The sequence below is a fragment of the Penaeus japonicus genome, unplaced genomic scaffold (genome assembly GCF_977035675.1).
Source record: "Penaeus japonicus unplaced genomic scaffold, GWHDUDI00000001_assembly GWHDUDI00000031, whole genome shotgun sequence".
In the NCBI taxonomy this organism is placed as follows: Eukaryota; Metazoa; Arthropoda; class Malacostraca; order Decapoda; family Penaeidae; genus Penaeus; species Penaeus japonicus.
Genome location: NW_028234433.1, coordinates 16,243,575 through 16,258,574, shown reverse-complemented (window position 1 = coordinate 16,258,574; position 15,000 = coordinate 16,243,575). Strand labels below are relative to the sequence as shown.

Below are 15,000 nucleotides of genomic sequence, written 5' to 3'. Positions count from 1 at the left end.
GTTCCGGCTTTGCGCGGTCGCAATACAGGGGTTCTCGAACGCATAAGCCTAACACCTCGAGATTCTCGGGCGCACATGCCGCGAGCCTGGGTTGCCCGCTCGCTCTACCCGAGCGCGCGGCTTCCCCTCATAGCTCGTCCAGGGCGTCTGACGCAAAAACCACAATATGTGCTATCACGTCAACCGGCGTGAATGGGTTAACCTTGAATTACCTCATCTTTATCTGTAATTTTACCACACTAGTACACTCACTGAAATTCATTATCAATTAAAATGCAATGAGATCATAATCTTCCTACATAAAAAGTAGCACAATTCCAGGTGTCCTGAAGATGACAATGAATAGATTTAATAACCTTAAGTAATTCACAACCGAGTCACAAAGTCTCAATAATATGTACGTGACAAAATTACTACTTGGCAATTGACCCCTAGTGAATGGGTTCTATTTCTGCAGTTCTTTATGCATATTGAAGTGTCTGAGTAGGAAATAAGTTACTAGATAGATTGTATGGGTACTCAAGCACTACCTGGCATCCCTTACCTCTCACCACACATCCATACTTGGTACCTGAAGACCAATTTAATGTGCCTGTTAATAACAATGAGTTTAAAAGAATAATAATTAACTATCTTTGAGATCTCACAGCTGCTTATAGTCCGATAAATCCAAACTTTTGCCAACTTTCTAGGTTTTTTTTTCTTAACCATTAATGACCATATCTCTAAATAAAAAAAAGGTTTCTTTAATTTTGTATTTTTTAAAATGTGCCCATGTGTGAGCACTACCTCAACTGCCAGTTTAAATTTGGCTTCAGTGAGTAGCTCTTGCAGTCTTGGAGCATGAACATAAATTAGAAGATCAAGGAATTGTATAAAATCTATGAGATCTGATAAAATTGCATTTTAGATAACAGATATGAATACAGATATGAGTGAGTGAATTACATTATCATTGTACTCATTCTTTTATATTTTCTTCTACAAGGGTATCTTATATCAACTTACATCTGTTCATGTTCATTCTTGGGAACTTATCAACACTGAGTCTTATGGGGAGAGAGTATTTCTTATTCCTAGAATATTCAAAATTGTTCATAAAGTGCCATCCTGTATCTAAAGCGATACCGACTTCTCCTATAACATGGATGTTTTAATGTAAATAATTATATTCCATCATAAAATGGGCTATGACATTACCAACAAGAAATACCAAGGCTTAGTCATGACCCTGAAGGGAATGAACCAATGATACAAAAATGCTGATACCAATCCAACTGTTATTGCCATTCCTATAAAAGGGCAGGGCTAGCTGATCTGTCAATGAGTCCTTTTCTACTGGGTTATGTCTTGGCACTGAGAAAAACAGAGTGAATCACTCAAGGCAAGCTGCTCAATGTCACCTCACTGCACACGGAGGTATATCAAACTCACTCACTCACTCTCTCCATATATACATCCCTTTTGAGGAAACAAAAGATGACACTCACTTTTGCAATTATATAAGCATGTGTACATGCAAAACTCGCCCTCCTCCTTTTTTCTGGGAAACAGAAAAAGTATGAACACACAACAGCCTAGGTTACTGCACCCTGAGAATATGTACAAAGAGAATTAATAAGTATCCAAAATGTCGTTCACTCACTCTTCTACTATATGGTTTTCTTTTGTGTTAAGAAAAAACAAAAACAAAAAAACTCATCTGTGTGTTGTCTTCTTACTTTGAAACATCACTCAGTCTTGGCCTGATATTTTGTCAAAAATGTTGAGAGAAATAACATTATACTTGTCAAATTTTCATTTTACAGTTGTGTAGAAATAAATTTGTATATGCATAAAAGATGCATAGAACTAAGGAATGTCCTGTTGGCTGCATATCCATATATATATATATATAAATATATAATATATATAATATATATATTATATATATATATAATATATATATAAATATAATATAATATATATAAATATATATATATATATATATATATATATATATATATATATATATATATATATATATATATATATATATATATATATATATATATATATATATATAACAAGCAACAAGAAAATTTCAAAAACAGGCTAAAGAAAACCAAAACTGTAATGAAAGAAAATAATTTTACTAACTTCAATTATTGAAAATGCATCAAGATAAAAAGTTCAAATGTATTTCCCTACAATATAATGTGTACATGTAATACTTCCTAACAAGGAATTACAGTTTAGGTTTTAGATAGGCTATATATATATTTACTAAAATATTTAGTGATAAAGAGTAGAAAAATATAATTTTGTACGAGAACTACTCCTCTTTTTTATAGAAAAAAATCTAAGACAGAAAAATGTTGTTAAGCAAGTAAAAATAACTATTTCCATTATATAACATATTAAATTGGTATATGTTTGATATTTAAATCAAGTAGTTTCATGTGGGATTTTTTTTTTCTTTTCTTTTTCAAACATCAAGATCTATCATGAAAGAGGAGGAGGAGTAGGAGGGAAAAACTGTGTTTAAAACCACTATTTCTTTTCAAAATGGAGTAATAAAAAAGGAAACATACCCAATAAATAAACAATAATGATATGGATGATGATAATGTCATAACCATAATAATTTGGGCCAAAAGGTGAATTAGTAAGAGTAAAAAAAGAGTACACAAAAATCCTCTGTGTTAGGTTATTGTTTATGCTACTCTGACATGTATGTAACCTTCCCCTCATGTCAACAACCCTTTAAATGTATTAACTCATACTAATAAGTGTAAAAAAAAAAAAACATACTGGCAAAAAAAAAAAAAGTTCCAATTGCCCATTACTGTATATCGCTTTATGAAAATTGTCTCTCTACAAAAGCATTTCTTTACAGAAATAGAAACAAAACAGATAGGTAAATAATATAAGTATATATAAATAAAAGTTGAAAATCCAAAACGAAGTAATTCCAGTGATGTTCCAATCTGCTACCATCCGTCAAATACTGTAAAACTATTATGCAACTCTTGATAAAAATGGCAACAAACAAGAATTTACCTGTGGAGATGCTATGCACCACTGCAAACATAAATGACCTGTAACAAGATGACAGGATCCATTTTCTACTAATAAATTTCACTTCTGCTGTCATATCCAACCAAAACTACAAAAGTGGGGGTAAACTGGCACAACTGAACATACCTCTCTCCAAGCAGGGGCAGGATCCCTTTTTGTACTGCCAAAACAAAACAAGAGATGGAACAGTATTATTGGCTTACCTTAGCAGCCATACCCTCTCTAGGTAGTTGGTGAGTATTTACTCCTTCAAGTTCACATCTAATTGCAATAGTTCTTTTGGGAAAGAAAAAAGAAAAGAAAAGAAAAGAAAAAGAAAGAAAGAAAAAAAAAGTTGTGTTGCAAGACGATTGGCTAAGCGCACAGTTCACCTTTCACTTGTAAATTAATGCGAAGACACAATATGAATGCAAATGCAGGTTACTGTATCTCCTTTTGAAAGAAAACAGATTACAACTACTATTGAACACAACAGATTTTTTACATGAAGGCCATTATGAGTTACACAGACATGCTAATACAACACTGTATAATCTCACCGTCATCTCATTTCCATCACTAATTCTTCTCTTGAACTTTTATGAAAGAAGACCTGCTTCCATTGATTTAACTAGTAATTAGATTTTAAAGTGTCTTAAAAATGAGATGAAAAATGACATAAGATTGGCTGTTATTTCATCTTGGTGGAGGTCCCACTCACCAACACCTAGAGTATCTCATGTGGTACACTTCCCACTCTGCAGGCCAACCTGCGATGTTCCTGAACCACAGAGATTTGGGCTTTTCCAATTTGTGCAGTTGAACTACTGTGAACAGACAAAACCAGAACAAGTAGTAAGTACAAACGAGTGACCCACTGACCTGCAGTGTTGCACTAAAAAAGCACAACAAGGCAACACAGCCACCCCTGCAACAAGAGAGGAATGCGTCAGCCAGTTTACTTAGCAAGCTTCTCCTAAGCATACCATATATATATTTTTTTTGTGGAATTAAAACTTCCTTTGCTTAGCCTGAAACATAGAGATTACTGGTTTAGTCAGAAGATTTTTTTAAGCAGGTAATAACAATTTGAAACTTAACTTTCACACCATTCCTTTATTTTTCACATTCTGAATATCTGTACATGGATGGGGTTGTGTACAAAAGTCTCATGCTAGGCATAAAATCCAAACAGATAAAGATCCACTTGACTAACTAAAAGGGTCATAGGAAAAACTCCCCATTAACCAGTTTCATTTTTTGGAATGTGGTTATACAGAGATAATACTTCTGAGCTGGTGCAAGAAATAATTAGTTGGGTAGTTACTATGCAGACCACACTCGCTCTCGCGCTCACTCTTACTGTCCTTGCATTCACACCTTAATGTCTGCTCCACTTATTTTGAAACCTGCACTATAGTCTTGAAAGATTAATACATAAATATTTATAATGAATTCACTTCCATGGCATATACATAAAAATCCTATAATTCTACTGAAATAAAGGTTCTATGAGTAGTAACTGAAAAAATGTGAATTATTTATAACAGTATTTACAACAGCTGATTGATAGAAAGGAGCCATGAAAGCCATTCACTGTGTCAGTCCAGAAAACAGTATAAAATACAATTCACTGTATTCCTGATATAAAACTTTACAAAATTACTTTCTCTTACAAAAAGAACACCACTGCTTTCTTCTAATACTACACAATAGTGCTTTTGGACATGAGATAATTAAGTAGTGCCCTATACTTAAGTTTCTATTTCACTTATTTACATACAGTCTATATTGGTCTGAAGGTCTTTGCACTTACAAAGATGAAAGCTGAAGCAACGTTGCCTCATCCTCTCCAAGGCAGGGCTGCACCAGACAAGTTGGGGTCAGGTGTGTCAAGCAGCCACAAGCCAAGGAGTCAATCCCCATGGTTGCTCACTGTTGGGGCTGACCCTGCTGAGGTGCTGGGGGGGGCTGCTGCCCAGGTTGTCCCCAGCCCTGCTGGCCCCAACCCATCCACATGTAGCTAGGATTAGGCTGGTAACCATATGGGTACTGGTTGTAACCCATCTGGTTGTAAGGCATCTGCTGCGGGTAATATTGCCAATAGCCCATCTGTCCCATCTGGTTGGTGAATCCTTGGCCATTCGAGTAGTTGGTGAGGCTAGGTTGAGCCCCATTGGCCTCCTGAGCTGGGTTGGTGGCCTGGTCAGCCCCAGTATCCTTGCCCCAGGAGCACCGAATAATCTGTCCATTCAAGTTAGAATTATGTAGTTCAACAATAGCCTGGCAAGCACTTTCTTTAGTTGTGTACTTTATAAAAGCGTAACCTTTCTCTTTAAAAATCTTTATCTTTTCAATCTGGCCATGGGGCTGGAAGGATTTGTGTAGCATCTCTTCCGAAATATCTTGTTTCAACCCACCACAGAAAACGGTGGTATTTGTTGGAGTTGTCTGGTTGTAAACTTCCTCATAATTCAACTTCTTCTGCTCTGGTTTATTTTCATTTGGAGTGTTGGCAGGTTTTCTTGTGGCCCAGCGGGTTTTGATCATTTTTCGGCCAAGCCACTGGCCGTTCATTGCACTGATACTTGTCTCTGCATCCATCTTCTTCACAAACACCACAAAACCATAACCTCGGGACTTGAAGCTCTGGGGATCCTTAACCACCTTGCAGTCTGAAATTTCACCAAACACCTGGAAAGCTTCTCTAAGTGCTTGTTCATCTATTTCTGGGCTGAGATCTCCAACATATACGTGATGATGCCTACTGGTGTCTACCTTGGTGTACTTGTTCTTGTTTCCTTGGCCAGTTGCCCAATCAACTCGCATCTTTCGAGTCTGCAGCATCTTATCATTCATCATTGTGATTGCATTGAGTGCAGTCATGTGATCATTGAATTCAACAAAGCAATAGGGGTCAGTGGTGGGCTCGCGGAACATCTTGCAACTGCGGACCTCACCCAGCTGGCCAAACAGCATCATGATGAGCTCCTCGGTGACCGAACTGTCCAGGTTGCCCACGTACAACGTCCTGTTCTGCTCTGAGTGTGCCATGGTGCTGTCACCTGTGGAACCAACCACATCAGCAAGTCAGACACCCCGATACCAGCCTGTGTAACTCATCTCACCAAAACAGTGCACCTACATCTTAAAGTAAAGTGTGGCTGGCAGGGTGCTACTATTAACTATAACAAACGCCAAAATGCTTTTTAAAACTAGAACTACATCTGATTCTACCAATTGAAAAATTTAAATCATTTCTCACAATCTGGATGATGAGCTTTAAATTATTAATAATAATAGTACTGATAATAATGATAATATTAATAATGGTATAGGCAGAAACCTGAAATAGATCATGCAAGAAATTTAGTCTATATCCTGATCAAGATCCTTTAAAAAAATATTTAGTCATGAACACTTTCTGAATACAATTGCTACCATTCATTATCAAATAAATATAAAAAAGGCAAATGTTACCATATAAAAAGCTTTGAAATATAGCACAAACTTTCCAACTTTCATTTTGATCTACTATTTGAACTATCTTTTCTTTTTAATTCCTGAAATAGCATTCATGTAATTTAAATACACAGATAGCTGGTATAAACCCCTTAACGCCAGATGACCTAACATTCACGTCATGGCTTGACTGGATCATCCCGCCAGGTGACGTGAACGTCTCACCATAGCTTTGTCTGGCTTTCACACCGGGTCATCAGGCATGTGGCACCTGGTCACTCACTGCCTTAGCTTACAAACAGCCAAGGCAGCTGTGAAAAACCCTGGTGAGATAACCAGGAGCAGCTAAATCAGCCCTGTCGTTAATGGATAAATACCTAATCACAAGAACTATCTATGGAATAATCCAGAGGTGAAAAAAATACGAAGACTCTACAGCACAGACATTTGAGAACCATCAATATCTGGGTCACAATTTGGAATCATTTCCTGTTATGGACAAACTTCCAGGAAGTTTGAGGTCTGTTTTCATATAATCAACATTAGATACAAGGCTTAGAATTTTTATTGTTAAGACGGACTTCCTGGGCCTTTATAGCCCCCCACACCTGATGACGTCACACCGTTCTTCCACTCCTCCTGCATTTTCCTGCTATGCATTGGCACAAAAAATTGCACAAAAACTTAATTTTTTTTTCATAGTCCCTTCCATCAATCATCTATACATGTGTAACATTATCTATTCCTGACATTCAGAGGTAGTGTAAACACTATTGGAAGTACATATTTATAATCAGAGTGTGAACTTTACTATAATAAGTGTACATTAACAGACAGAGAGACAGACAGAGACAGATAGATAGATAGATAGATAGATAGATAGATAGATAATATATATATATATATATATATATATATATATATAGAGAGAGAGAGAGAGAGAGAGAGAGAGAGAGAGAGAGAGAGAGAGAGAGAGAGAGAAGAGAGAGAGAGAGAGAGAGAGAGAGAGAGAGAGAGAGAGAGAGAGAGAGAGAGAGAGAGAGAGAGAGAGAGAGAGAGATGGAGAGATGGAGAGATGGAGAGATGGAGAGAGTGAGAGATGGAGAGATGGAGAGATGGAGAGATAGAGAGAGTGAGAGAGAGAAAGAGAAAGAGAATAGAAAGAAAGAGAAGATAAGAGAAGAGAAGATATAGATATAGATATAGATATAAGAGAAAGAGATAAGAAGATAATAATAGAGAAAGAGAAAGAGAAAGAGAAAGAGAGAGAGAGAGAGAGAGAGAGAGAGAGAGAGAGAGAGAGAGAGAGAGAGAGAGAGAGAGAGAGAAAGAGAGAAATTAAAATACATTCCATGTAAAATTTATACAATTAACTATATATCAACACCAACTGAAATTTGCAGTGTAATGTTTTTAGGTGCCTCTACTCACCGGGAAAACACATAATTGGTGGACGTGACGTTACAGGTGGGAGGGGCTAAAAATGCTTGGGAACTTCATTTGACTATAGGTCTCATGGGCACTATGCTCCCATGTACCCTGCTTTTCTTTTTTTCACCCATGGAATAATCCATTATTACTGATTCAGATGAAATTCTACAATCAAGATGAAACTAAGACAAAACATTTTGTAGAAAAGAACAGAAAAAGAAAGACTGGCTGCCACCCCATAGCACTCATACACAGGTATAATTCTTATTCACTATTTCATGCACCTACATATATGATATGCATGAAAATGTTTGCACACACGCACGCACGCACACATACACACAGTTAATAAAAAAAAAATAGTTTTTAGAAATGCAGTTCAACACAAAACTATCTAAACAACTGCCAGATATATGTTACATGAAAGAACAAACGTTTATGAAGTTACAATTATAATTTGAAAGTAAACATTTGACTTTAAACAGACGCACCTCTCCCTCCCACAATTTAGATGGATCTCTTCAAGCTCCCCTTCCTCAATCCTCTTTCACTCAACTGAAATCCTTTGCATGTTCCTTTCCTTTCATTCTCTTTCGTTCTGGCCATTTTATTCCCTGTTATCAATCCTTTCCCTTTGTTATTATACCTTGATTCCTTTCACTTTCTCCCAATTCACTCACTCGTTCCATCAATGCAATGTTGCACAGCCTCTAGTAAACACAATTAATAATATAATTTCAATATAAAATAATGAGATTAAATCAAAAACTTACATCTAATAATTACTAAATATCTATATTCTTAGTATACTTACAGACATGTTGTAAGACTCTCTTAAAGGATTACAATTTCCAACCTATTAAGTCCAACTAAGATATCCTAAATATCAGAACTATATAAAGCAATACCAAAAAGTACATCTGAATATTAATGTAACTTGAATTGAATTAAAGAAAAGAAGGGAAGTCTACTAAACTAGATTTACCATGAAGTTAACCTATACACAAAGCCCAATAACCAGTGCATTACCATTATAATAAGAACTGAGAATACACACAGATGGGACATATAACAGGAAAAGGAAGAATGCAATGACATTGCTATTGCATACTGACAATACAGAATATTAATTTAAAACAAGGAAAAAAAATCTCAAATAAAATCAAACAATCTTTCACACAGTGCCAAAGATTATTATAGGGGTGAAAACTATTACTTTACTTGCAAATAAATACTTTCTACATTTCAAACAAAAAAATAAAAAATAAATATAATATTTACACAGCTTTGAAACCAAATATGAATATCTGCTGTCATATGCACCAGGTTCCTTTTCCTCATATACTTTCCAAATTTCTAGAAGTATCTTTCAAATTTGGCAATCAAAATCCTATATTGCATATTCAGCAAAAACATATGCAGAAACAATTAACACGTTAACCACCAAAGAGCATTATTGGAACTACCTTGTAGCGCCATTTTGTTTCCCGCGCAGTAACATTCAGTGTTGTGGCAGCAGTGGAGTGAGGAGGTGGGTGCTCGCTGCTCTCCTCAAGTATTACAACACTAAAAATATTGGAACATGCTTGGTATATATGGCAGCACCAGCCTAAGCTGTTCAGCAGCACCACGAGCCATTCGTGGCCATGAGCTCCTATGGCAATTCCTTTAAATGGTTATTTCATATCTAGTTGAATTTCACAGGACGCTGCATTTTATCCATCATGTTATAAGTAGGAGAAAGGTTGTATTGGACATATGAAAATTTACATGAAATTATGAGTGAAAAGTCTTTCAATGTCAAGATATTGGAATTCTATATATATACAGTTCTAATCATTAAAATATACAATTTATCTTATCTTTACATATCTTATGGATGACTTAGGAGACAAATAAAAATAAATCATTAATGTACCATAGGTGGTATATATGGTAGTTAACGTGTTAAGTGGAAGTAGTGGTAATGCAAAACTTGTAATTTTGAGCACTGTTGTTATTTTAGATTGGGATTTCAAAAGAAAACTTGATGGCACTCTAACCAAGTTCTAGCTCAACTTTACTGTCAACAAAAACTTAAATCTCTACATTGCATATATTGTGTGACATTTGCTATAGTTGGGAATTCAACAAAAAAAAATGAAAGATTTGTCATTCAGCTTATAATCTAACTCAATACCTATTTTATATATTTTATCTAGCAAACAAAGGTAATCTAAAGGATCCGGCCCTAAATGTTATAAAAATGTGATCACAGTAACAACAAATAGTGTTTTGTCCCAAACAAAATCTGAACCATTGTACAATAAGATGACTTTTGAATCATATATACAATGATTTTCTTAATTAAAAGTAATAAATCAACACTGGGAAATGTTTGCCTACTTTTTTGTGATTAGATGTAATCGACCCCCATTACTTCTGCAATAAAAGAGACATCTTACAAAGACCGTTCATATTAAATGGTTACCTACACATATAAATAAATGTGTTCTTATTTTTTACTATTGCTTTAATAGTGCCCTATTATAAACCTAAGTGTATTAGAAAATGAGAAAGGGGAAAGAAAAGATGGCAGAAGAAAGGAGATGATGGAAATATATAGGAAGTAATTTGCAAGTGCTGGAGTCTAATTTATGGAAAACTGATCAAACTGTCGTCATATCACCTTTTACCAATTAGAAGATCAAATAATCTCAATTACTACTTCAAAGTAGTCCAGAGATCTAAACACTAAAAACTACACTGAAATACACCATAACCTCTGATACACTATAGCAAAATAGCAGTTTCACAAAATACTGTTCAGGATAAAAACAACTATTTTTCCTTATATAAAAAAAAAGAAAAAGAAAGAAAAAGGGTTGTATGGTAAGCAATACTAAAAAAATATTTTAATGTGGCTTCAAAAATGAACAGAATACTACTTAGAAGTAATGAAATGCAAGTTCAACTGCAAAAACTCTTTAGTCTTTTGCTTAACATACACTAATTAGAATTGTCATCAATTACAGACCAGTCGCTATAATTCGTAACCACCAATGCATGCCTATGTTAGTTCTAATCATTACAAACAGAGAAACCACTACAAAGACTACACTACTAAAGCCTGTATAACAATTGTTAAAATCACACAATTTATCACAATGCAAAACACATGAAGGTAAATAACATCATACATGTTATTTGTTTTGTATGGTTACACATCCTTTCATTTTCGGTAGTGACTATCTAGTTTATAGAGATATATGTTTTACACAAGTATTAAACAAAACAATTCACAGCACAATATAAATCTATAACAACTAGCAAGATTAATGGATAGCAAAATACCTAGACAACGTCAAGTCCAATTAAAGAACAGTAAAATAATTCCCTTCAGACTAGGAGCAGTTATGGACACATTAACATTGTGTCTTCTAAAAGTCGGATACATTCTTAGAAAAATAAAAATTACAGCAACAAAAACAAGAAGAATAAAACTGAGGTTACAAGTGTGACATAACTTCTAGGGAGGAAAGGTTAATAGAGACAATTGTGAATATAATAAGGATAGTTATGTAATCAAATGAAAATCAATCCAACTAATTGTAAACAAACATTTAAAAAGAAAAGATCTCTTCTATACGAATTCTAACAACAATAGAACATTTTCAACAAAAATCATATATTTGCCTTTTAACTTTCGATTAAGCCAATGCGGACAAGGAGCCTAACAACCTAACTGGCAGTTATGACTGGTGGTCTATGATGCTGCCGGCACTGGCTAAAAATTAAAGGGACGGAAAATGTTTTCTTTGCCTTTTGTGCAATGTAGACTTGCCTAACAAATAAATCAATAAATGCATCACAAAAAAAAAAAAGGGTTTAAGCAGACTTCGGAATCCTGTAGCTCTGTTACTGGTGCCGTTAGTCAAAATACTTCATGGCTGTGAGCACACTTCACGCCTATGTCTGGTCATGTACACACACACCCGTCTTTTAGACCCAATCGGCACCGTCTTGTGTGTCATGACACCCGTCCGCAATGGTTTAATATCAAATAGGAAATCCTATAACTTTATATCTATATAACAAATGAATGCTAATGTAACAGCAAATCTTCTATTGTACAAAGGCTTCATTAGTGATACCAAAAGGTTCTTACTGATGTACACAAGTGATATAGACTATCATCTAGTACTAAATAATAATAAACTATAATATTGCTATAACTCACTACTTTGATATATCTACTGTCAATAGCTTAAGGTTATTTGTTGTATGCTAAAGTCAAGGGAAAATTCACTGTTTTGAGTTACAGGTGAAGATGGCCATGCAACATTTGTATTTAGTTTAAGCAAATACAGTAAGATAATGCCATTTTCATGCAATTCCTAGTATAATAATGACAATCTAATTACATATTAATACATTCAAATTCTATATCTGACAGTGACCATACTATAAGCAAATAAAAAACAAAAAAGATGGCCACAGAATAATTTGGTAATTGCCATGTTTGACTACTGCTTTATGAAAATACAAAATAATATCCAAGTACACAAGATCCCCTAAAAGGACAAAGCCAAATAAGTAATGAAAGTACACTATCATTGTAAGGTCACTAAAATAATTGTTTTCATGCTCTCAAATTTGATTATGAACATCCAAAACAGATCTGATTATCAAGTAAACACATTTAGCATGAAGATATACTATATATGACACAATCAGCAATTTGGCCCAAGGCCAATTCAAAATATATTGACTATAGTAACACTGACCGTGATATGCTACTATAAAGTAATTTAGGGTACAGTGTGTGCCAGAAAATCATCTCATAAACCTGATTTTTCATGGATATATATATGACATTAATTACATCTTTTTTTCTTTCTCAAAATTCAATGTCAATCCACCCGATAATTAGTTGCTTGAATATGCAGTATGGCATGGGGTTAATATAATAAAGAAATTTTTTTTTTTTATATAAAATGGTCAGATTTTAAAAATAGAACAGCTTTCAACTGATTAACAATTAACTCTTGAAAATAAAATCTTGTTCTCTTTAGCAAAACAAAAATGACAAATACCAAAATATACTATACTATTATTCCTGGCTCTTCTAAAGAATTGATAAAATTCCTAAATATTATCAATAAACCTAAAAATATTAGGACTTCAACAACTGCACCTACATGTCGAAAAAAGTAGCTTTGCCCCCACTCACTAAATTCTGCAATTTTTTTTTTTTTTTTGTTTGTTTGTTTGTTTTTCCTTATAATTCAAATTTGGTAAATCTCACTCGTATACACATACATTTGTACTGGCAGTCTGTGGCCTCTACACAACAGTTCCCGTGGTGCAAATTTGTTGGCTTTTGCCTGAGGGTCAATGGCACAAAGGCCATGGCACTCACCTGACACTTCAACCTGACTTTAACAGTCAGGTTGAAGATGAGATCACAAGAAGTTTCAAATGGATATGGTTAGAACAAAGGCAGGTATTTATTCAGAAAAAATTATGTTACTGATGATAACCATTATGATATCACTGGATTAATTATGATGTAGTCCAAATTTAGCACTTTTAGTCTGCAAAAGCCATCTATAGCAATATTGACAGTAATCTAACTGGCACATCAAGTGGTCATGGCCTTCACCCATGAGCAATCTGGCAAAGCCTAAAAACTTCAAGTATATTCTGGGCAGACGAACCTTGTATACTTCCCTAAGGAGGTATACAATCTCTATCTATATATTTGGTGAAGGTCTTTTGCCAATCCCTAAAGGTGCAAAGGCCACAGTGATATCTCGAAGCTATGCCACTATTATGGAACCATCAGTTGATGCTCACCCAGCTCATAAAGAACTTCAATATATCTACTTTAAGCAATTCAGTCAACGCTGGTATTTCACGGAGAAAGAAAGAAAGAAAGAAAAAAAAAAAACAGTGATGTTGACACAAGCTCATTATAATATGTAATTCAAGTAAATTGCAGATTCTTTTGCCTTTAATCTCACTATGGTCAAAAGCCCCCAAAGGTAATGTTACAGCATATTACGTAATCTTTAACAAAATGGTATGTTTCATATACTTCATAATTACCAACATGTTTCTCCCCCTCGTATGTAATTGCACAGTAATCCTTCACTTGCACAGATTAATTTGCATACCAGTGTTATGTTCCTGATCTCCAAATATTAACATTTCCTGAATTTGTCAAGATCAAATCCTCCAATTGCCACACTCTCCATGCCCTTGGTAATCCTGTAAAGACCAATAAACCCCCACCATATATACATATACATATTCATGCAGGGCATAGCTTGGACTGGTTTCTTAATTGACCATAAATTAAGAGGGTGATCTATAAGCTCCATCTTTTCAAGAATACATATTCATTCTTATCAACCTGTCTAATTTCTTTCAAATATAAACTACCTCTTCCTACATTATATCCCTTGAAGTCTGGCATCCTTTCTGAGCACAAATCTGACCAATCACAGTCTACATTTCTAAATAGGCATTCAGGATTCAATGATGCTAATAGGTATGAACTAATTTATCATCAATATTGTTAAAAAGGGTCTGCATGTTTCTTTTTCCTGCAAATCAACAAGAAATATTTCAGGTTTTCACATCCGACATCTTCCCCATGAAGTGATCAAGCACTTCTTCCGGGTGAATGAACCGGCATTGGAAATCTTCCCTGATTTTACCCTTGACACAATTGTGACCTCCCCACTGTGTGAAAGTGTTAAATTTAAAGATCTGATAAACATAAATGGCACTACCTAGGTTTAGCTATGAACATTAATAGGGGCTAGGAAGAAACATGTACGGTCAGTGTCACTTGAGAATTAATCATGGTCCGGAAAAGCAGCCTCGGGATAATAGTAATCTTGATCAATTATATAGGGTGGAGGTTTGTTGTCTTTGCCTAAGTGTCGAAATTCAGAAAGTCATAGCAATCCCTTAACTTACTGCTTGTTTTTTTGTTTTCTTATTGACTTCGAGAGCAATTACCTTTGTCTTTACATTTCCTCTTTTCAAGATTTATGGCATTGTCTCTTCTTTCACTAT

General features: G+C 34.8%; 2 protein-coding genes across 7 annotated transcripts in view; both read right to left on the bottom strand.

Annotated features, from left to right (window-relative positions):
• Positions 1 to 15,000, bottom strand: part of LOC122258915 (sphingomyelin synthase-related protein 1) — a 43,864-nt gene that overhangs the window by 27,810 nt on the left and 1,054 nt on the right. For 2 of the 3 annotated variants that reach the window (XM_086555778.1, XM_086555779.1), the window contains exons 2-3: positions 10,318 to 10,353; positions 3,922 to 3,967 (exon numbers count right to left, since the gene is read on the bottom strand). The gene's annotated coding sequence lies outside the window, so the exon portion shown is untranslated. The remainder of the gene's footprint in view (positions 1 to 3,921; positions 3,968 to 10,317; positions 10,354 to 15,000) is intronic. The other variant, XM_086555777.1, reaches the window with a different exon arrangement.
• The window catches only part of LOC122249510 (cytotoxic granule-associated RNA binding protein tiar-1), an 11,931-nt gene continuing 1,066 nt past the window's right edge, over positions 4,136 to 15,000 (bottom strand). For 2 of the 4 annotated variants that reach the window (XM_043010444.2, XM_043010442.2), the window contains exon 2: positions 4,136 to 6,104. In XM_043010444.2, the coding sequence (XP_042866378.1) occupies positions 4,972 to 6,093 (1,122 nt within the window). In that variant the 5' untranslated portion in view covers positions 6,094 to 6,104 and the 3' untranslated portion in view covers positions 4,136 to 4,971. Of the gene's footprint in view, positions 6,105 to 9,398; positions 9,499 to 10,317; positions 10,354 to 15,000 lie in introns of all 4 variants that reach the window. The other 2 variants (XM_043010443.2, XM_043010441.2) reach the window with 2 other exon arrangements.